Genomic DNA, 24,031 nt, shown 5'->3' with positions numbered 1-24,031 from the left:
CTATTCTTGTGACCGAATGTGAAATGTGGAAGTTGGGACACAGTTAGCCTCACAGTTAGTGATTCATGTGGACAGGAAGGGATGGAGTCAAACTCCTGGCCTACTTATTATCCCAGTCCGCCCCTGCACAGGAGTGTCCCAGCTGAGACCAAACCTGAGCTTCACTCCGTTTCTGTGGTTTTCTAGAAACCTTTGACACCTTACAGGTCTTTATTTTTTGGGGCACATCTGCTACTGTTCATTCCCCACAGGCAGACAAGTGTCCACACGCTCGACCTTCCATCTCACCATGGTTCTGCTCTGTTAAAAAAGAACTGTCTAGACTGCACAGGTCAGACAGCCTGGGACAAACAGAACTCTAATTATGGGTCACAGCCATCTTCAATTTTTGATTTGTGCAGGCTTTTGTGTCTGTGATTGTTTTCTGTCTTAAATGTTGTTGTGAGTATTTAAAGGAAGAATGTGCAACATTTTACACATAAATATATCAGCGATCAAGTCTATCCTGTGTAAATGTGTCTCTGAGTCATGACTGTCTACAGTGAGTGAGAAGCTTGAGTCCTGCTGGCTGTGTTGTTGTTGGCGCCTATTTACATGGATGGTCTCATCTTTGTTTTCATGCCGGTTCATTCTTCCTATAAATTGACTGGTATGCAGTGACTTTAACAAGGTCAAACTATTTCTATTTTAGTACTTTTTGCTGTACTGAACAACATATATATTGTCAGTAACATTGTAAGAAGTTGTTTAGGTGTGACTGCTTTGTTGACACAGGAAGAGGAGTAAGCGTCGAGACACTGGCAGATCTGATGGTAAATAATGCTGGATTTTTGCTATAGGAACCCAGGAGACTCTAGAACCGCCACTATTTCAGGTAAAAATGTTTTAGACAATTATTCTAAATAACTAATGATTTCTTTCACATCTGAAACATGCCACATGTTGTTGGATCATCAACAAAGAAACTTAAGTTTATACGTCACCAGAAATCGTTTCTAAAATACCTCTCAGGGCTTCTGTGGCACAGGATCCATTATAAAACAAGGATAATTATCTTGAGCCATTCAAACCAGTTAGTTTTAGACTCTGAATGTGTTTAAGCCCTCAGTATGTGTCCATTATGTATCTCAGCATCGACCCAATCACTTGTTGTCCTTAAACATAAACCTAAATGATCCTGTTGTCATATCTGGGAGATGCAGGTGAAGTTCAGGCTTTCAGCTGCAGAATCAGCTGCAGTCAGCACTTCTGACACTTTTTGTTTTTTTACAGCTCACAGTACTTGAGCTTGTCCTTGGATCTGTTTCATTGCAAGCCTTACCTCCTGCTGCCTTTGTTTTACTTTCTCCATTATCATAACTTACATTCTGAACTTTAGAGGGTAGGTTTGAAAAACCAAAAAATCCTCAACATGGTTACAATGACATAATTTTACTGTAAACTCAGTCAGGGCAGCAGCATCAAAAATGTGCAAACTGTTTATTTCATCAACTTTTTTGTCTATTTTGACGGGGACAGTGTACAGCCTGTTAGCTGAACCAGAGTTAGCTATGAGCTAGTTTACATCTGTAATCCCTGGGCATGATACAAAAGATGCACTTACACAGCCATTTTTTAATTTGCAAAAACGAACTACCAAAAAGTGCCACAGTCATCATGCATTCAGCAATCTTCCTTCTGATACCAGAGAAGTGTTTCCTGGAAATGTATCACGTAGCTCTGTTCCAAAGCTCTGTTAAGTTAACCTACTATACTTTCACTTTGCACGATGGATACTAGAGTCCAAACATCCTTAAATTACTTTTTCCGAAATTCCTAGTCATCGTGGTCAGAGTGTAGTCAAAGTGATCCCCATACAGCAGCATATATGAACAAGTTTCAACCACATGTTGAGTGTGCCCCGTTTAACCTAAATGGGGCCCACTGCTGTAGATCAACTTGGTAAAGCATCTTCTTTTTGTCCACCCACTCCTCACAAGGAGAATGACAGACCTTTACTGAATCAATTTAATTTGATTTAAATGGCTACACATACATGTCCAATTTTAAAAGAGCAAAGCAAATATCAAGCAGTTATTAAGTAAAATGTTTAATCTTCAATAAAAATGAAGATTTAGAAAGTTCTACTTGTCTGAAGTTACTTATTGGTGCTAAAATTAGCACTCCTGGCCTCCATTGGCCCGCGTAATAAGTTGGACATGCACATTTTTTCTCCTCTTTAATACAAGAGATAAGAGCTTCTCTGTGGGCTAGAAAATGCACACATGAACGCATTACACACCACCACCCAAAAGTAGACAGCAGAGGGACACGTTCCAAGAAGTGAGACATAAAGAGTGAGTCATGCTGTGTCACTGGATCAGAGCAGTGACTGGTTATAAAGATGGATCAGAGCAGCAGAACAGACTAGCCTGAGTCAGCGTTTTTTTTTTTTATTTGTCTCCACAGAGGTTCGGAAACATGCCTGTAGGTACGAGTGTATGTGTTGTTTGTTAAGAATATAAAGTAAAATAGATCATTTCCTTAAGTTAAAATTACCTCAATGCTAATTCTGTTAACCAGTCAATGGAATTTTTCCAGCGTGTGTTAGCATGCTAACAAACTGAGATAGGCCGATACATTCAGGTACATCCGTGAGAAATTGTGCCCCTCCTGGTGAACAATGCACCCAGCTGCTACTGGTTGGGCTTCTTAACCAACTACATGGCACAACAAGTCTCTGCAAAGGAGGACAACAGGTTTAAACTAAGCAGAATAAGTGTAGGGTGCAACGAAACTTCATGTCATGACCTCAAGCCTGACCTCAGTTATTGAAGTAATTCAGTTAGTTAAGATACCCTCTTGAAAACTCAAGTAAAGCTGAGAGCTTGCACAGTAAATGTCTGAAACTGTAATGTTGCACTTATTTAAGTCACAATGAGTAAGCCACTGTTTTCACAAAACGTGTTAAATATCCTATTTATAGAGAGGAGCATCCACTGTATCTTATACGTGACTCAGAGATGATATGCAGAGATAAAGAGCTTCATTGTCAAACAGAAAAGACAAAAACAACAACAGCAGCTCTGTCATTATCACAGTCACAGATTACTGTCACATATTTATGATTGTGCCGGTTAAACACGGTTGGAATGACTCAGATAGGCGGACGGAGATGGAAGAGGTGTTGTTACTTGATGCAGCTGGCGTCGAATTAGCTGACATTTGCGACTTGTACGCGTTCAAAACAGGAAGTAAGGTCTGAAAGGTCACAAGCAGGCAGTTTGTGCATTAAAGAAAGGAATGATTGGGTTAGGAGAATGTATAGGGGAAAATTGGCAGGTGCTGGAAAGCTGTAAAGAGGCAACCCATGCACAGGATTTGAGGAGCAGGTGATTGCACCTGTGAGAGAACAGTTAGTAGGCTACAATTGTGAGTTTGAATGACAAGTGAGAAGCTGACAGCCAGGCACAGACAGAAGGAAAGAGACAGCACAGCTCTACTGGTGCTTCCACATTTGCACAAAACTCACAAAGTTTTGTGGGGTGAATGCAAACAGCCTAATTATTACATTTTGCTTTACCCAGATTTTTTCCTGTCAAACCCCAAGAAACTTTCCTGCATGAAGTCAGGGTGAGCTAATGTTGGAACGCAGCACAAGATATTTGGGAAAATTCACTGCAAGCCAGAGTGGTTGGGAAGGTGATGTTTATATTTTGCAAGCGGTGCATGAGCATGGACGATTCCTGCAACTGTTGTGATCTCTGTACATGTAATGAAACTGCTTTGTCCATCCATAAGATATCCCCCCCCCCCACACACACACACACACACACACACACACACACACACACACACACACACACACACACTTCTCGCCCAAGAGGGGTAGTCTCCCGCTGAGAGGGACCAACCAACTTATGAAGATTTCACGGGTAGTGTGACTGAAATTTTGGATATATTTTTTAGGAGAGCCAGATTGAAAACAGCTTTAAGAAGGACATGATGAAAACAAATCAGTGAACAGAATCTAACCCAACAGGATGTTATGCTGCAATACAACCTATATTATAAACAGTTAGAATTTGGCATTAAAGACAAGTATTTACTCACCATCAAGTTGTTTGTTGAAGTGGTTCTCATCTGGTGGGTCGGACCCAAAAATGGGTCAGAGAGCTGTTTTCAGCGGGTCATGAGGGTGTGCATTAAAACCAAAAAAGTGTCAAAAAAGTCTGAAAGAGCTTTTTAAACATGTTTGTTTTGTTCTGTTTCTCTTTTCTGTCACAAGATTTTTACTGTGTGAGGTCCAAACTTTTAACAATTATTAACAATTTAATTCATCGTATTGTTTGAAACATATCAAGAATTTCTGTTGCAATTTTTCATGATGGAGTTGGTGGTCGGACCCGAGGCTATACCAGTTGAGAATCACTGGTTTAACGGATGGCGAGACCATATCAACAGTTTTCATGAGCAGAGGCTACAGTCCTCTAAGCGGGCAGCCTGGGTTCAAATCTGACCTGTGTCTCCTTTGCAACATGTCATCCCCCCCCCCCCGATTTCTGACTCAATCTACTGTCTTACTGTCTATCTTACAAAAATAGCTTGCTGACACTGAAATGTTATGCATCCTTTGTATGAGGTCCATGATAAAATATGTTACTTGACGATTTGAAGTGTAGGCTGGGAGGGGGGCAAAGAGGACACCCAGGGCGGCCTCCTAATATCCTCACATGGTGTGGCATACAGTGCAAGATTTCATCAAAGTTTTCATGGAAAAAAATGCAAATGTTATTTTCTCATCATTTAAAAAGTGTCTGGTGTTTTGATTTAACAAATGAAAAGAGCAAAGGGATCCCTGACTTCTTTCATTCTATCAATCATGCTAAAAAGTGATGCTAAATTCAGGGACGGTTTAAAAAGCATGTTTGAATCTTAATATTAGGATAAACCAAACTGCTTAGTCGTATCACCGTCTGACTACTTTAGATTCTAATGTGAAGCTTCACCGCCTGCGGGTGCTGCCTCGTTGTAAATGATTCAGCTGTGCAGTATTCAGCATTCGGAGCTAATCCTTCTGAAGATGAAATTCCTCTGAATGTATCTCTCAGTTGGCCACTTTACAATGCCAACAAGGATCAAACAGACCGCCTTGTTCTCCACTAATAAGTCATTGAGGGGATATGCCAGAGTGTGTGTGATCACATTAATTGCCCGGCTGCTGCAGTAAAAGTATCCCTCCCTCCCCCCATTATCTCTGCATGCCAGAAAGCTAAGCAGTCAACAAATCTAACAGACGTTCTCCTCTGTCTGGTCGGAGACGCCTCTCTATCAGCGCTCAGCAGCCACAGGGCAGCGTCGGCAGAATAACAATCTCATCCCATGACAACCCGGCCTCAGCGGGCACCCAGACAGTCTTTGAATCACTAAGGCAACAGCAGAAGAAGATTTTCAAATAAACTGGGCAGTTCACAAGTATTCAAGATTTTACAAGAGGTTGGAAAGGGTATCCAAAGAAACTCTCTGACTCCTGTGTTGATAATGAACGTAATAATAATGATAATATGGGGCTGTGTGCAGGGGTTAGCCTAACAGCTGGGAGGTTCCTAGTTGGAATCCCTGTTGGACAGGTCCTCTCTGTGTGGTGTTTGCATGTTCTCCCCATACATGTGTGGGTTCCCTCCGGCTTCCTCCCACAGTCCAAAGTGTGTCTGGTTGTCTGTCTCTATATGTCAGCCCTGTGATTGACTGGGGAGCTGTCCATGATGTACCCCACCTCTCGCCCAATGACAGCTGGGATCAGCTCCAGGCCACCCGCTACCTGCAAACCCAAACGGGTAAAGCAGTAAAGATAATGGATGGATGATAACTGCATGGAACTGGCACCTTGAGCTCCTCTCTCTCTCTCTGTGCATATACAGTACATCATATTACTGCATGTATCTATCTGTAAATCTCAGTCACTAACCACCTACTTTCCTGGGAGCTCTTGAGCTCTCTTAGGCTCCTCTAGCTCATTGGTTGGCGGCCTGACAGAACAAGGTATATTACCTGCTTTTTGTGAAGTGTCTCGAGATAACACTTGTTATGAGTTGACGCTATACAAATAAAAATGTATTGATTGATTGAATTGATTAAAAACAGACATGTAGTGGACTGCACTTCCAAAATCCATCATCGGCTGTAAACACAGTGCATCCACAAATGCAAGTAGGAACTTCACCAGGCAAAGAGGGAACGGTATATATACCAGATCCAGGATTGCAGCCTTCCTCCTGGGTCTGGTTCTGAGCTAATTTACGATGTACTGAAGCGAAGTGGAAAATGCCCTGCGGCTTGACGAGTCAAAATTTTAAATTCTGTTTGGAAATCTTGGCGGCAACCTCAAGAGGAGAGGGACCAACCTCTCAGCTCAAAAGACAGCATCGGTGATGGTATGGAGGTTCATTAGTGCACATGGCGTAGGTAACCTGAACATTTGTGAAGGCTCCATTAATGATGAGCCACATGCAGGTTTTGGAGCATCACAAGCTGTCAAATAAACAACATCTTCTCCAGGCAAAGCCTTAGTTATTTCAGCAAGATAATTCCAAATCATATTACAACAGCATGGCTCCAAAGTAAAAGAGTCTAGGAGATTAGCTCGCCTGCCTGCAGATCCATTTGTTTAGGATTTCTTTCAAAAACCAACAGCTGTGAAAATCAAGAGAGAATGTCAAATGAATATTAGACGCAGTTTGAAGTCAGTGAAGTGATTAAAGAGAAAGCTTAGATATCTTACCTGGATATACACTTAAGGCAATAATAGGTGACTGAGAATAAAGAGAATAGTTAATAAGGGGTTTCTCCAGAAACACAAATGTGAGAGGATGTACAAGACACAAAAAGCACATGTTTGGAGTCAATATATTCATGAATGAGCAAGCTAGTGGAATCAGTTTGGAAATACGCATATTTAAAGGAAGAATGTGCAACATTTTACTCATAAATATAGCAGAAATCAAATGGGCTATATCCTGTGTAAATGCCTCTCATGAATGTCTACAATGAGAGAGAAGCTTGAGTCCCGCTGGCAGTGTTGTTGTCAGAGCCGTGTTTACATCATGTTTACATGGACGGGACGACCTTGGTTATAAAGCTGTTTTAGTCAAGGACTAGAGAAAAAAATAATCACATACTGTACTCGCTGATTATTTGAATGTCATGTAAATGTGTTTAGATCACGCTCATTCTGTGTCAATTTATGTGCAATATGAAGCTACGAGCTAACTAAAGAGCGCTAACATTAGCCTGCTAACACAACAATGCAGGACACAGGCAGCTCAGCTCGAGCAAAGGACAATTTTGTACGCCTCTAATGGTGCTTAATTATGGTGCGTTCTAATTGAAAACTCCTTTGTGTTAACGCGAGTGGAGAGGGGGTGGAGGTGTGTCTCTGGAGGAGAGCGGAGGCTTCAGTATGGAGGTGTGGCCAAACAGCAGTTTGTTTTGGTTTCATGCTGGAGCTCAAGGGCGACATCTACTGGATCAAAAATCACACATTCTTCCTTTAAGGCAAAAGGTCACTGATATTTCAGTTCAGGGGTTTTCTCAGAAACTACCAGCTGTGTGTCAAAGACGTCAGAAGCAGTTTGGAGTCAATCTTCTCATTCATCATCGAGCTTTTGAAATCACAGTTAGGAAATATTCATGGCCTACTTAATGTATGATGTCCCTGATGAGTGGAGTTCAGGGGTTTTAAAGGGACTTTCTAGAAACAAACAGCTGGTTGTTGATGATGTAATGAGCGGTGATTATCTAATCACTTAGCAATTCATCACTTTTATTTCCAATTCAAACACATTTTCACTGCTTCATTTTGTCAATTCACATCCTTCTCTTTTCACCTCCATGTTTTATCACAAGTTTCTGTTACATCCACCCTCGAGGTCTCTTTCCTAACATGATGAATAAACTGTTTTTTGTTTTGAATTATAACTGATGAATGGAAGACAATTTAAATGAGTCTCCGTTTTTATCAAATCATATGCATTTTTTATCAAACTGACCTAAAAAAATCTGTTTATAATTCATAATTTTTCAGAGCAAAACAGTTTTCATTGCTTCTGCTGTTATCATTTAAATGTGTGTTACTTTCATCCCTCATAATTGATAACCATTTACTTATGACATTTTGTTTTAACTTACAGTTGCAAAATGTGTCTTGAGTAAGATTCACTCTGGTGAAAGCTAACCCTAACCCCTAACCCTAGTCTAACCCTAAAAGGCTGTGTTGCACTTTAGAGACGGTCCCTAACTGTGCATATGGCGACACTAACACTGGACAAGCTCAGTACATTTCATGACCTGCTCATCTTTGACAATTTAATGTTGATCAGAACTGTAGAAATGTCTCACTTAATATGATTTCTATCTTACATATCCCCAAGACTCTGAACTATTTAAGTTAATAGCGAATATCAAACTGACTTCAATCAAAAAGTTTACAGATTCTGCAAATGTATAGTGAATAGAGAGTATCAAGGTAGCCTACCTGAGTGATTATAATTAGAAACATGCCACCACTGGTTCAAAATAGTTGATGATGTGAATAATCACACAGTCAATTATAGCCTAACGAGCCAGTGGACGGCGGCTCACACAAATAGCCTTCATAGAGAGATCATCATAATCAGGAGGAGTAGACCTAAGTGATGAATAATGAGTCACACTGTGGACGGAGGCGTGGAGCCAACTGTAGCATGCAGGCAGCATCATTGTGCTCCTCTCTGCCAACACCGGCTCCTCCGCGGGGGGGGGGGAGGAGGAGGAGCAGGAAGTGGAGGAGGAGGCGGAGGATAGCTTCGGCTCGTGATCGCCTTCAGGGTGTCGCCTGTTTCTGTGGAGGTGTATGATCATGACAGACTCATCATACACCGGCCAGCATCCACCTCCTCCCCGATCCAGGCGCGTCGCTGTGCTTCTCCTTCCCCTGATTTTGGGGTTGATTTTCTGCATCGATTTACAGCCGGACTGCAGCAAGTCTGCACCGGGGGGGGGGGAAACCCACACAGCTCGGGCATGCCATCTATATGGACTGGAACCATAACAATTTGGGCTGAATTTCGCTCCTTAGCTACTTGAGGAGTGAAAGTTGGTGCAATGGAGACTCCGGGGAGTGAAGCTGCGTTCACTATGTTTGGGAGAGCTGAGGAGAGGGATGGCTTCTTTGATCTGGAGCATCTTCCCCCACTGCTGGAGGACGAGGTGAGACATGAAGTTACATTCATCGTTTGTTATTGTTAGCGTGTATTAAAATAAACATGTCTGATCAGGAATAAGGACAACACCGTGAAGCCTATGTTTGCAATGTTCTTCTTGCATGTCTCCTCAGAGTTCAGGATTTTGAGATCACATTGTTTTCATAAATAGAGCACTGAGGAAAACTGCACCATATTTCTGCAGACTGCACAGATTTGAAGTCAGATGAGGATTTCTTCTGAACTTCGACTGTAAGACTGTTTGACTTGTACTAGAGCTACAACTATGAAGTACTCCCTTATTTGATCAACAGTGAAACAAGCCATAACTTTATCGATGATTGCATGATATAAAAAGTAAATTATCAGCATCTGAATAGATCTTTTTAGTATTTTTATCACCATCAAAAAGCTTCACTCCTCCTCAGATTAACATGTTTTTTGTTTGACCCTTAGGTACCCACATGTGACAAATTACTTCTTGCTTTAATTATGATTGGATACTATTCTTGAGTGTATGGAACATATTTTAAATATATCTTAATAATCCCCTCAGCAGTTAGAAAGCTGCTTTTAAAATAGTTGTGCAGTTTAGTTGTGAAGACCAGTTAGGTGTCAAACCATTGAATTTGGATATGTTGGTGTAGAATTGGTTAGTTTGACTTTTATCCACGCCCTAAGTAAAAGAGCAAAAGGTTCAAATGCAAAAAGCTGAGAGACGACTGAGATGCAACATAAACTGAAAAGATGACTGATCAGCCAGCATTAACTCTGTCTTCTCTGAAGTGTGTCATGTCACTCAGGGTGATTGTGGAATGGTTTCTGAGGTTGATTAACCGCTGACTCTCTCACCGTGTCTCCCTCTCACATAGTGCCGGGACACCAACAGTCTCATCACAAACTTAGAGCTCAAACTTATGTAGGACACCACATTTCACTTGAGGGAGGGGGGGGGGGGGGGTGAGAGATACTTCCAGCTTCCCTCTGCACTGTTCTCAGGGGAAACTCTCTATTTATGGGGACGCTGCTGCTGTTGCTGTTGCTGTTGCTGTTTGAAGTGGCACTTCCCTGCCCTGTAATTGTGCTCCACTCCACTATACATCCAATAGATCTGCATTGTTCACAATCTCCTGCACCTACAGGAGAGTCATGAAGAGACACAGACAGTCACGTCTCCTGCAGTCACTCAGGGATAATGAGACGATTGAAAAGTTACTGAGAGATGTCATTCATTCAAATTTATAAAAGAGTAAAAAAAAGTCAGCTCCCATGAGACTGAGAGGCAACCCTCTGGGGTATTAATAATGTAACGAAGGGGGGAAAAATCTGATGGTAATGGAAGTACTGGACAGTTGCTGCTTTGTTAATCTCCTCTCCTCCTTCTACCATCCCTCTCTCTGCGTGAAGGACAGCTTTTGTGTTCACTTTCTCGCCAACGGAAGCTCCTGTAACAATCTGACTGCAGCTTTATGCTCCATGCTGCGTGGAAACTGTGAGATCACTGCCAGGAGAAATGGGGCCATTTGGTTATTGTGGATCACAGATGACGTGTGTTCATGTGGGTGTAAAAGAGTTAGTCTTTGGCATGAAAAGCCAGTGTGTGTGTGTGTGTGTGTGTGTGTGTGTGTGTGCCAAACGCCCTTGTAACTGAAGAAAAGATTCAGGGTCTTCTGCTGTTATAGTTTGAAAAATTAGGACGCAGTTTTAGGTGTTATGTAATCACATGAATTTCTAATTAATGTAACAGTTTCTGAGAAGGAACATCACACTTTTATATAACAGGAAACTTTGCTATCAGTGATACAAGCTGTCATCTGTGAATGGAGAAACATTACCACAGCTATTTGCTTTTGGCTCGATTATATGATGTTAGCGCTACATCAGTTGTTCTCGGAAGGCTAGGAGGACATTTGGTTAACGTGCATTTTTGTTATCAGTGCTTTCCTGCAATCAGTAGATAAAATGTTCTCACAAAAAAAGAGAGAAAAATCTGGAAGCTGTGTTCAGTTTTGGACTCGTAATCTGGCATTTCCTGTTAATGCCAGATGGAGTCTGTCCACCTACAAGGGGGGGTAAGGCCTCTATATGCAATGTTGGAAAAAGAAAACGATAACCTCATGGTCATGGCACACTTGATTTTGGAATGGCCATATTTGATTAGAGGCATCATGGTACCCAAATTGCCAATAAGCTTGTGTAGTTTACCAAATGATTAAATGTTGTCCCTTTCTGGTCGACAGAATGACTTGTGGGTTCAACGCTTTTTATGTTGGGCCTCAATGCTGGCAAATGGCTGCAGCTCCGGCTAATGGGCCTCATTTTCTGGCTCTACTATCGAGATGTAAACAAGCAAAGTGAACAGAGAGCATCTCCTAGGAGCAGCGTGGTTAACCAGTATTTTGATCTAGAAAATTGAGATAAAAATATATGTAGACTGTGGCAGGTTAAACTGGCATATCAACCAGAGCAATGTGTAACCACATTTAGCACAGGCATGTGGTGCTAGCAATGCTAACATTAGCTGGAGTAGACAAACAACCCAAACACATTGTGAAAAGTGTACAGTGGGGCACGAGTGCAGATCACAGCCCGATCAGCTAAATGAATGGCAGATAAACCCAGAGGTTAATGAGGCTATTCTGTTGAGAAATATTAAGTTGTAGACTGTTTTAAGTACCATAAAATCCGGTGTATAAGACGCACTTTTAATACCTATTTTTTCGTCTTAAAGTTGGCTGTGTCTTAAACACCGGTGCGACCAATACACCAGTATAAAAAGCTGACACATGCACGTTCATTACCGCGGCTGCAGAAGCATGTGCATGACCAGATGCGATTAAATAATTCCTCCCCATTCATTGTGTATTGAAAGCGTATTGCAAGCTGTGCTGGGAAAGACGGCGACACAGACCAGTCTGTGCAACTTTTTCACACCTTTTCTTCCTCATGAGGTCATAATCCTGCATTTACACAAAACGTAAATAAACCTTGTGGAGTGCTCTTTTGATTGAAAGAGTCCAATATTAAAGTTAAAGAGTGACCAGCGGAGTCGGGCAGCGAGCTTGTAAGCTAGAGGTCTCTGCTTCACAACAACTTTCAGGCTGAGAGCTCAACTACCGTACTGTAACTATAGGAGCGCAAACTCCCGAACGTGAAAACAGACGGAACTAAAAGAGCGACAGAGCTGCACAGAAACTGCTCCTTGTTGACGTGACTGAACACAATATATGAATCGTCACGCAGGACGACAGTTTAAACTTTTTTTTCTCTTTGAGATACTTTCAAAACATGGTGCGTCTTATACACCGGTGTGATTTATATCCGGATGATTTACTTTAGTTAGAGTAGTGATTATATGCAGTGTTGAGATTCATGTTACCTGTAAAAGTCCTGCAATGAAAACATGGCTCAACAATGAGTAGAATTACCTGTTATGCTGAATTGCTTACAAAATAATGTACAGATAAGGGAGGGCATTTCCCTGGAGGTGTTTTTTTTTTGGAAGGACCCATAAGTCTTGCAGGACTTTAGGAACCAAATGCATCACCACCTGTTGTGGGCCCAACTGTTTGGAAAAGGGAACCTCATGTTGCTGTTCTGCCAGGATCCTTCAATACTCATGCAACTGGCTGATGATCCTAGGATGTGAAAACAAGGATGGCATCTTCTCTGGTGAGGCGAGGAATCTTCTCGCTTCAAACTCAACATCTCTCATCTAAAAGCTGGTGTCCAACTCCCACACCAGCTTGAGAAGAGACGTGATGTCCACATCATCAAACTCCTCCAACTCAAACTCCCAGAGCTGCAGTTCTAGAGACGTCTCACTCTCCCTCACCAGCAGGTCAAGTCAGGTCTTCAATGGTAACCTCGGCTGGGTGCTTTTTCTTCTGCTGAAGATGTAAAGATTCAGCCACCATTGCGATCTTGATTTTATTGGACTGGATGTCCCAGCAGATCTGCAATGGGAGTGTCGAACAACACCTGGGTTGGTCTGTAGACGCCTCTACTTCCTTCAATGAACTCCATGGATATTCAACTGAAGTCAATCAAAAACAGAATAAGATAATCTGGAAATGCTCTGAAAACCTTATGAAAATGGTTTAACACGAACAACAGACTCAAAAGTACTCCCAACACCTTCAATCTATAAGCTTAAATGAGCAGGCTGGCTGAAGTCAGAGAGAGTGTGAAGATTCTCCTTTATGTTGTCACAATGAGGACAAGGTTAGGACTTTTCTTTTCAAACTCTTGTTGCTATGGCGCCAGAATTAAGAAGACAAACAGCAGCTGGACATGTTGTCTGGTATGTAAAATGTTGAAATCCTCATTTATTGACTCTTAAAATGGAAATGTGTTACAACTAAACATGGCCACACAATAAAAAGGACCTTTTTATTTTTACAGTCTATGTATTGGACACTGTCCTCCACAGAAAGAAAAATGCCTTTAGTTATTTCAGATTTTAGCGCAAACAATATGTTTACCCATAAAACCCCTCAAGGTTTACAATAGAAGCTATAAATAAAGAAAGTCAGAAAACATTTTTATGCAATATATCATACGTCAACAAGGAAACCCCCTCTGTCTATGGAGTTGGTTTAATCCAAAAGTCTTGAACCAGCAGGTATGCACTGACACTGACACAGCCACAAGGTGCTGTGAATTTCTGAAGTATACTAATCCAGTAGGGCATCAAGCCATTTAAATGTGTAAATTATTATCAAGGAAAAGGAAATATTCAAAGTTACAAATACTTAAGCACCAGCTAAAGATATTAGCCTGATTCAGCCCTCTGGGATATATTTTTTTCTCCATCCTGATTTAACACTAACAGTGTTAGCACTCAGGTGGTGCCCGGCAATAGGACTGTACAGTATGAGCACAAAGTTAAAGTTGTGCATTGTAAACATTCCCCTTGAACAGTGTGAGATGACATTATAAACCAGAATATTTACAACATCAATTGTATTCCCAACTCACTTTATCCCTAACAAGCTCGAGTTGGTGACCTCTCTCAAAGAACTTGTCCAGCACCATTCAGTTCGTGTGTTTTGGGGAAGGGATTACCTGAACTCTAAAGGAACTACATTATGCAGATGAACTCCAGGGAGGAGATCTGCATTACATAACACGCTGTGATTCAGTGTAGCAGCAGCAGCAAACGCAACGGAGCATGTCATTGTTCACAAACTGTAAAAGTAGCTGAATGGCTCCTTTTTAAGAGAGGTTAAAATGAACTGTGGAGTTTTCCCATGATCAAAACTAAATTGTTTTTACCTTAAATGTACGTTATAATATCTATGACAAGCGTCTATAATGGGTAAACGTTTTCATAAGTCACTCGTAAAGAGTGTACATCCACATTTTCTTGTGACCAGTGTCCTTCTACTCTGACTTAGCCGGAGCATTTTATTGCTTTTATTGACACAATACTGCCTCCTCTAGAGTCAAGGCAAGTCATGATTTGCTCAGCTCAAAATCACTATTTGCCTCAGGGAGATTCACAATCTGAGCAGTGGAAGAGTGCGTCACCGCTTGCAGAACTGTGTACTATGTGTGTGCCTCATGCACAAATGTTTCAGACTGTAATCTAAGCACACTCACTCACTGTGCCTTTTACAAAAGATTGCTCACACGAACAAAAAACAAAATGTATTTTACAGAACAAGAAGATTCAAACAAGCAGGCCGTACAAAATACAAAGAGACCAGTGGAGGGAAGCATCACCAGAAAGCATTTTGTAAAGTGATTTGAAGGATGAGGAGGAGTTTTCAGCTTGAGTAGCCCGTTGTCTCAGGCAGGTCATTCCCCAAGTATAATAGTCCTGTCTTTAATGGCTCTATCACATTTAAACACACAGAATGTAAACTCAGCAGCCAGGAGGCTCAATCAAGACAACAACAGAAGATGACGTCGAGGCTGGCGGGTTGACCGTAGTCAAAACAAAAAAAAGAAACAGACCTGACGAAGAGAATATGTCTACCAACAAGCTGATGTATCCACGTTTTTATCACAGCAGCCAATGCAGCATACTGCAGCTTTCTTTATGTCGCGCTCTTTGAGGTCACACTCGGCAGGGAAAAAAAGGGTAACGACAAAAGGGATGCTAAAAGTGTACACACGTTTACTCATGATCTTCCACAGAGATTACAGTAAACGGTGGGTCTACACAGATGGACTGGGCGTATGGTCATGTGGCTTTAGACCTTGGCAGAAGGTGAAGTCGTGCCAGAAACCCACTTTGTGCTTCCACAAGACAAAAAAAATATTAATAGAAAATCTTCTCAAAAGCAGAACAAAAGCTCAAAAAGTGCACACGTTGCCTTTTAATAACTAACTACTGATCTCAGTTTGTGACACATGAGTGCAGAAACAGCATAGAGCACTAAGAGCAGTACAGCAGAGTGATTAACAGGACTGTGTGGAGAGCTGGAATACAGGGCTCTCAAACGCCAATCAGCTGACAGCTGTTGGACAGATGTATCCCTTATACGGGCGTTCTTAAACACTCGGCTAAAATAATGAATAAATCCGAAATAAACATTCATCTTTCTCTCTTCACTGTTTCTGTCGTGCTGCTCTGAATTTGACAGATGATGTTACTGTTAGATCCAAACAGAGACAGGGTGACGTCCACAAGTTGTACTGCGTTAAATCAGAGTGTTGGTGCTAGTTGTGCAGTTTTGGCTCAGCTAGCTGCATAAAGGATGTGAAAAGAGGGTGTTTGTTGTGTTGTGATTTTGCAGCCTTGAAAGAAACTTAAATGTTTTCATATAAAAGAATAGGAAACCAATTCCAACTGGGTAGAATATCTGAGCATGTATCCAGTATTAAGCAGTAAATGTTGTTGGGAGTAGCTACTACAGTGAAGGTCTTAAATCATCTGAGTTTAAATTTCATGAGGAAACAAATGGTTGGAGTTGTAAGGAAACATTTACAAGTCCAGAAGTGAAGTCTGTGTTGAAAATATTCTGGATCTTTTGTTGAAATATGGGTATTAGCAAATTCAGGGGAAATAAAGAGCAAGAGCAAGCCGTGTTTTGAAGGCTTTCAAACTAAAGAATGCCAAATAATCTTCCCCTCTGTTAGAGACCAAGCAGTCAGGCATGAGACACAGGAGAAACTTTACAGAAAACGTTTTTGTTTTTTCTCCCGAACAAAGAAAACCAAATGAACAAACCATATTCCAAGAACTAGACCCTATAAGAAAAGTGAATGTAATCTTCTTCTTCTTCTGTGGTGTTTGATGGCTTTTGGCATCCATGTGTGTTGCATTACTGCCACCTTCTGAGTTGCTTCACAGTGCACCCAGTTCCCTGGGTCTGAACAAGTCCTCTCTGTGTTGCCAAGTCCCTCTCTGGTAATGTCCATTGTGTCCAAAAACCTTCTGGCTGAATCCAGCACCATTTTTATCCTCTCTTTTCACATCCCTGTGATGTGAAAAGCACACCAATGTTGTGCCCTCCTGCTCCCCTTCCCATAATCTCATCTTCTCCTTAAATGTTGAGGATTGACTCTGCCTTTGTAGACAGTGACACTCACCACCCCTCTTCCTTACCTCTGATTGAAGTGGGAAACAGGATACAACGCTATAACCATCTCCAAAGCTACAAACTCTCTGGTGTTTAGACATCCAACAATGACCATTCCACCTCTGGTTATCCAGATGGACCACACTTTCTTGTGTTTGTCCCAACGAGACAAAAGGGAATTTATGCAGCATTCAGGTGCTGCTCGGGTGGTCCAAGTTATCGAGTTGGGAAGTTGTTCTTCTGACTTAAGTGATTTCAGTTTTGGAAAGCGTAATGTTGTAACAAAAGAACAAAAAAAAGTTTGATGCATCGAAGAGGATAAGTGAAATGTAACTGTTCAAAGTTATATTTGAGCGAAACGTTGATGTGCTATACGTGATTTAATAACAAAAACAAAACATATTTTGCCCCCCATTTGATGACGATCCTGACGTCAAGTCGGGCACCTAATTCTTTCCAAGTTTCCGATTTGTTGTTCCGACTTGAGCATGTGTTCATGTGCATTTAACAACTCGGAAACTTGTTTTTCCGATGTGTCCGACATCACATGAATGCAACATTATATAGTGGTTCGGCCAAAGCAAATTAAACACAAAGGTTTAACAAAATGGACTCCAAGTTAAACTAAATACAAACCAAAACAACAAAGAATCCAAATCCCCCCATGACAATGGAGCACTTGGTCTGCTCCAATGATCTGCCTGCAGCACAAGAGTGTCCTCAGCCTTTGGCCACACCTTTGTTCAAACCAGAAAGTCCCCTCCCCCAAAAGCCAAATAACTCAGAAATTATGATTAGCTCATCAGAAAGTAATGCTTCATCTTACACTGGAATACTCTAACTTTTGTTCTTTGTTGCCTGAAATTAAATACATGTTATTCTCTACGCAGTGAGTCTTCAGTACAGCGGCCACCCCAGCCTGCAAAGATAAATGTGTGTATGTGCTTACCTGGACTTACGTGTGTGCTTATCTTTTTGCGTGTCTGCAGGAGAACGTGTCCCTGGCAGACATCCTCTCTCTGCGGGACAGCTGTCTGTCTGAGGACGAGGTGTGGGCGGTGTGTGCAGAGTGTGTTGTAGCACTGCAGAGCATCAGACCGTCCCACCTCTTTCACACCCTGTGCATCACACCCGACACTCTGGCCTTCAACGCCCATGGGAACGTTTGCTTCATGGAGCAGCTCAGTGGTGAGTCTTCTGCAAAGACACATTCATGTTTTATATTTGTTCAATAATTAAACCACTTCATGAACATTTTAAACTCCTTGATTTGCACTTTTGGCACAATATTTACCTTTTTTACTTTTATGAAGACAGTTCAGAACTGCATTGCAGAGTTTTGATGTGGTTGTCCCTTTACTGCGGTTTAAGCTGTTTGACTCGGAAAGAAGGCACATTTTCCATTTTGTTGCCCTGATTTGTATCACTTTAATTTGCAAATTCCTGCTTGAAAGGACTCAATTAAACTCTCACTGGATCTGTCAGCCTCTGCTGAGGTCTGCAGGTCGAATCTGAACTGCAAGGTTATCATTTTTCTCCCTCATAAGCCCTCCCTTTGTTGTCCTTTCCTCTGTTTCCCTTTTCTTCCCCTTTATATATCGTACTTTTTCTCATCCTTGTGCATATGTGCGTACACACACAGTGGCGCACACTTTTTTTCCGTGCTCTGATGCCAAGCGTTAGAAATTGATCACTATTGATTAGATCAACAGAGTGAGAGTTGCCAGGGGGCGTTGTTGTCGTACAAAGCCAGCATGTTATCCTTTTAAAGTGTTATATCCATTTATCTCCACACCAATCTTCTGTCGGTTATCGAGACACTTTAAAGAGTTGTTTGATGACTCTGTGAGCTCAAATCCTTTGCAGCCTCATTTGTCGTCATGCTTTATTGGATTGCGTTCACTCCTTCATCTTTGATTCATCCCGTGGAGGGAGTTGGAATCTGCAGTGCCCACATTACCCCTCTTTTGTTTGGTCGTTCCTGCTGAACACAGTGAGACGATCATTAATCATAACAAGCTGTGCACTTTGCCCGCCGTACACTTCCACATTGATTCCTTTTAATTGAGCTTTTGTGTGATTATGATGAAATTTCAAGCTGGTGAATAAAATTGAGCAACCAGCGGCGTGCTCACACACACACGCTAACAGTCCCTCCCGTGAAGGCTGTGTTATTATAGAGTGACCTTGAGGTCTGTGGAGATGACGGTCTGATGTTACAATGACTCATCAATACACTTCATTCCAGATAATTAATGAGTCCAGTAACAGCAGGAGTGCTTTTGTATGTGACTGCGGGTCATGTGGCTGCACTGGCATCAAACATCCGTAGCAGCGAAGTGTCCTGTGTTAGTTTTCACCCAATGATGACCAAAAAAAAGGCAAATGTTTCCCACCTGGTTTAGCGCCGAGAGGTGCTCTGTGGGACGTCTGATCTGCTCGTTTGGGGAGTGTGTTGAATCAGTGAAATATTGCTCAGCTCTTACTACCTGTTGTGCTAAAATGCTGTGGGCATACATGACTCACCAAGCTCTCACCATGACTCCCAGGGCAACTGCGTCATTGACAACGGCTGCTGTCTCTTTTTTATCTTCTTCTCTGCCCATTTCTCTGTCAGTCACCAAAGGGTTCAAATGTCCTGTCCTCCCTCTCTGCTCCGCTCTGTCCTTCTCTCCCTCTTTTTGTTTGAGCTGCCAGTCTCAGTCAAAGGAATGGACTATAGTAAGGAAAGCAAGTGAAAAAATAGAGGAGATGTAAATGCAAAATAGCGGGAAGATCTGAAAAAAGAGAAGAAGAAGAGAAAGCAAGGGAGCAGAAAGAGAGGATACATTAAAGGTCACATATTCTCCTCCTTATCAACCAGTGTTAGTAAGTCTCAGAGCTCCCCAAAAAATGTCTGTGAAGTTTCTTGTTCTAAATCCACTCTGATCCTGTATTTGATCATGCCTATAAACCCCTCTATTTCAGCCCTGCTCAGAACAGGCTGTTTCTGTGTCTATACCTTTAAATATGTAAATTAGCTGTGTCTGACCACGCCCCCTCTCTGGAAGGGCTTGGGTGTCTCGGGCTTTCTCGCTCCATGTCCTATTGTTTACGATGAGAAGGCAGACTCAGAGGGCAGAACAAACACCTAGCTGTGGGAGTGTCACCCACCTGGGGGAGGTGTTACTGCACTTTGTGATGTCATGAAGGGAAAACCTCCAAACGGCCTGTTTGAGCTCACATTTTCTGAAAAGTGGAGCAGGGAAAAGATGGAGAGGATGGACTTTTCTCATCATTGGGGGATTTGTAGACGGAGTAGGGACACATATTAGTGTTAGAGAAAACATGGTTTAAGTGTATTTTCCATAATGTGTCACAAAGTGTTGAGAAAGGCAAAAACATAAAGAACAGTGGATTTGACTAATAAGGCCAATTTGATTAATTTCATGGTGAGGAGATAGAAGAAAATGTAGGGAACAGAAATGAAGGTAGAAAAAGGTATAGAGAAAGATAAAATGAAGAGGAGAGGAGATGGAGATTGGCCTCACTCCACCTGGGAGGGGACATCATACAACTGAGCAGCCAGACAAACCCAGATCTGTCATGACCCACTTTCCTCCCTTTCTTCTCTCCTGTTTCTCCTCCAACTTTGGCTCCAACTTCTCTCTCTCTCTCTCTCTCTCTCTCTCTCTCTCTCTCGCTCAGTCCCTCTCTCTTCCTCCTGTATCCACAGTCCAGCAGGTTGGTGGTGTTTTCATGTTTCTGTGGGTCTTGCCTTGCAGTCTAATCAGTAGCGTATTTCATGGTGAGGAGGATGAGGGTGCAGCACTGCTCCTTCTTCAGATAGCTCCTGTCCTGTTTATCGGGGACTATCTCACTCTGACACATGAATAATGAAGATGAAAGGAAACAGGAAGTGCTGGATACACTAGACTGTTGTGTTTTAGTATGCTGGATACACATCGCTCCGCTTTGCATCTCATTATGTGTATGTTATGGTACAAATCTGACATGGCTATACATCAGAGGGTTCACATCGAACAGGAAATGCATCGTTTGTCTCCTTTTGATGACTGTGTGTGTGTTTCAGACGAGCCTAATGGTGCAGGTAATTGTTGTGTTTCCCTCCTGCAGATGATCCAGAAGGCTCCTTTGTACCGCCGGAGTTCGACAGCACAGGCAGCACGTTCGAGGTGAGGCGGCCTTCTTATAGGTTTAGATCCGGTCAAGGTTACACACACAGAGTTGTCACCCCCTGGGGAGTTTTCCTGCTACACCACACAGTCACAGGGGTATCTTGCTGGTGTTTGATGAGGGAGAAGAAGGTGCTGCTGCTCCTCCGTCCTCACCTTAAAGTCATCAATCATTCAGCTGTGGTTCTCACCTCGGTCACCTCCAGCTGGTTCTGAGGAATATAGAAGAGACATTACAAAGAAGTAAGGTAGTGACTTAACGGTGAATTATGGGTCATGCTAGTATTTTATCCCAACCTTGAGCCACATAGTTAAACAGTATACCCACAATTAAATAAACATGATCAACCACAGATGAAAACTCTGCACAGGCTTCAGCTTCTTGCACCCTCCATCTGCAGCACATTTTAAAAAAAAGATGGTTCCTGGTTCCAATCCCCGTCAGAAAATAGCCTCTCTGTGTGGAGTTTGCATGTTACCCTGTGGGTACTCCGGTCTCCTCCCACAATCCAAACACATGCTTGTTAGGCCAATTGATGACTCTTAATTGCCCGTAGGTGTGAATGTGAGTGTGGCTGGTTGTCTGCCTCTCTATGTGTCAGCCCTGTGATTGGCTGGTGAACAGTCCAGGGTGTACCCTGCCTCTCGCTTAATGACAGCTTGGAAGGGCTCCATCACCCCCCAATCATGAACCCTGAATGGGAAAATAGGTAAAAGATAATGGATGGATGGATTTTGTAGAACAACTAATCTTCAAATCAAATAATCTACAAAAAGTCCACAAATACTGCGCTGCATGCAATGAGCAATACAACTCGCTTATTCCGCCTCTTTAAAAAAACACCACAATCTGCAGTGCAATGACTGCACAGGGGACAAGAAGCCTAACTGTCAGACCACTCTGACACTGAATTCCCATCACTGTAATGCAACAACTGAGATATAAAAAACAGGTACACTGTGCAGCATCGCTGGAAGAGGAATAAAGAGAAAGGCAGAAGTGATAGCAGTGTTTCTTTTAACGTTAAGATTTAGGGGAAAAATGTTGGTACAATTTTATTTAAATGTATTGTCTTGGTGAGGCTCTGTGAATAAAGACTATTCTCAGAACAGCATAGATGGATGGATGGATGGATGGGGATCCGAAATAAGTTTGGTAAGAAAGACTTCCTCTGTCTTGTCCTTGGGAAAATCTGACTTTGTATTAATCTGCAGGCTGATGTAGCCCTTCAACCGGTTTATTGCAATCTTAATCATAGCAAAGTTTGAGTAAATCATATCACTGCAGCAGGACAGATTTCAGCCCACGTGTGACTTGCTGATACAGTAAATCTGTCACTCAGTGGAGAATGACTGACAGGCGCTCCACAGCTGAAACAGTACTCTGGTAGTTAACGTCCATCAGTCTGGCGCCACACTGAAGCCTCCGCTCTCCTCCAGCAACACACCTCCAACCAATCTCCACTCCTGCTTTAAAAGAGTTATTGAATTGGAACACACCATAATTAAGCACTAAGCACTAAGCACAAGCGGCGGACAAAACTGTTCTTGTCTTGAGCTGCATTGTGGTGTTAGCATGCTAATGTTAGCGCTCTTTGGTTAGCTCGTAGCTTCACATGTAAATTTACGCGGAATGACCGTGATCTAAAAAGACGTGACATTCAAATAAGCAGTGAGTTCTTCTTTTTTACAGCTTTTATACCCAAAGGGGAGGAGCCGGCCGTTCCGTCCATGTAAACTTGATTCAAAAACGGCTCTGACAACAACACAGCCAGTGGGACTCAAGCTTTTCACTCATTGTAGACAGACATGACTCAGAGACACATTTACACAGGATAGACTTGATCTCTGATGTATTTATGTGTAAAATGTCACACATTCTTCTTTTAATGGATGTTTGCAAAAATTAAAACATCAACAAAATTAAATCATTGACAAATCACTGCTCTGTCATCTGAGCTAAGTAGTGTTCAGGGATGATGACCACACCTATATGATCCTTAATGGTCACCTGTTAGCACATTATGACATACAGGTTAACATCTAGTTGTAAACATAGTGAGGCAAAATAATAGTGTAGCTGTGCAGAATGATCCCTGCTGCTTCATGTGTGATGGGAGCGTTATTCCTGGTGGGTTTAATAACTGAGTGGAGCTCCTTAACCTTTCGATAATTCACCTCATAACGGTGTCTTCTGTGCTATAGGGGCAGTCTGAAGTCTTGCTGTAAAACAGAACAAAGCGACGCAGCAGATGCATGAAAACAACTTTTGGCTTCTTCTGCAGAAACACAAACTGAAATGTGAAGCTCACTCTGCTCTCACCACAACATGAATAAATTTGCAGTACACTTATGTAACTGAAGTTTAAAAATAAACCATGCATTTTGATTTTGCTTTGTGTCAAAATACATAAATCACAGAAAAGGGAACCAAAACTCTTCCCTTTTACTTCTCTGGTGCTTTTTCTCAGCTGTTTTTTTTTTCTCTGGGGAGATTTCACACACGGCCAGCGCAACAGCAAGAACAAAACAGGATTTTAGGCCTTCAGCTGCATGTTTGCTTGTCTATTTTGGTGACCCACACTGGGATCCGCCTTGCACATGTGTTCACCACATAAGTATGGGTACCGTCCACTTCAGTTGTTGGGAGTGATGGTTAGGTCTGAGATGTGAGCTCAGAGGCACCTGATTTAAATCCACAGCGGCCTTAAGGCTGACCATAATATCCACTGTCAGGGCAGCAACAAAAAACAAAAGCTTTGTCATAAAAATGTTCAGTAAGTGACAATTACTGCCCCACATGGTCATGGGATTCTGTGTCCTGTTAGCCTTTTCTGTCATCATTCCCTGATTTAGATCTCTGAACGTTCTATAAACTCACATCTGCAGCTTGCTCCTGATGATGCTTATGATTTCTCTTCTTTATCCTCTCGTTGCAGGGCCATGTTTACTCTCTGGGCTCTACGCTCTCTGCAGCACTGAACTTTGTCATCGAGCCAGAGCTGGAGGCAGATCTGGGGGAAGAAATCCAGAAGCTGCTGGAGCAGATGCAGGAGGAGACACCTGAGGACAGGCCTCTCCTGCAGGTATAGAATGAACCCTGGTT

At 42.2% G+C, this 24,031-nt stretch overlaps 1 protein-coding gene across 2 annotated transcripts in view; it reads left to right on the top strand.

Moving 5' to 3' along the window:
- The first annotated feature begins 8,822 nt into the window (after positions 1 to 8,822).
- LOC109997487 (kinase non-catalytic C-lobe domain-containing protein 1) overlaps positions 8,823 to 24,031 on the top strand; it is a 49,448-nt gene continuing 34,239 nt past the window's right edge. For both annotated transcript variants that reach the window (XM_020651983.3, XM_020651982.3), the window contains exons 1-4: positions 8,823 to 9,225; positions 17,740 to 17,938; positions 20,867 to 20,925; positions 23,865 to 24,011. In XM_020651983.3, the coding sequence (XP_020507639.2) occupies positions 9,121 to 9,225; positions 17,740 to 17,938; positions 20,867 to 20,925; positions 23,865 to 24,011 (510 nt within the window). In that variant the 5' untranslated portion in view covers positions 8,823 to 9,120. The remainder of the gene's footprint in view (positions 9,226 to 17,739; positions 17,939 to 20,866; positions 20,926 to 23,864; positions 24,012 to 24,031) is intronic.

This window comes from Labrus bergylta, chromosome 10, assembly GCF_963930695.1.
Source record: "Labrus bergylta chromosome 10, fLabBer1.1, whole genome shotgun sequence".
Classification (NCBI taxonomy): Eukaryota; Metazoa; Chordata; class Actinopteri; order Labriformes; family Labridae; genus Labrus; species Labrus bergylta.
This window is presented reverse-complemented; position numbering and strand designations above follow the sequence as displayed.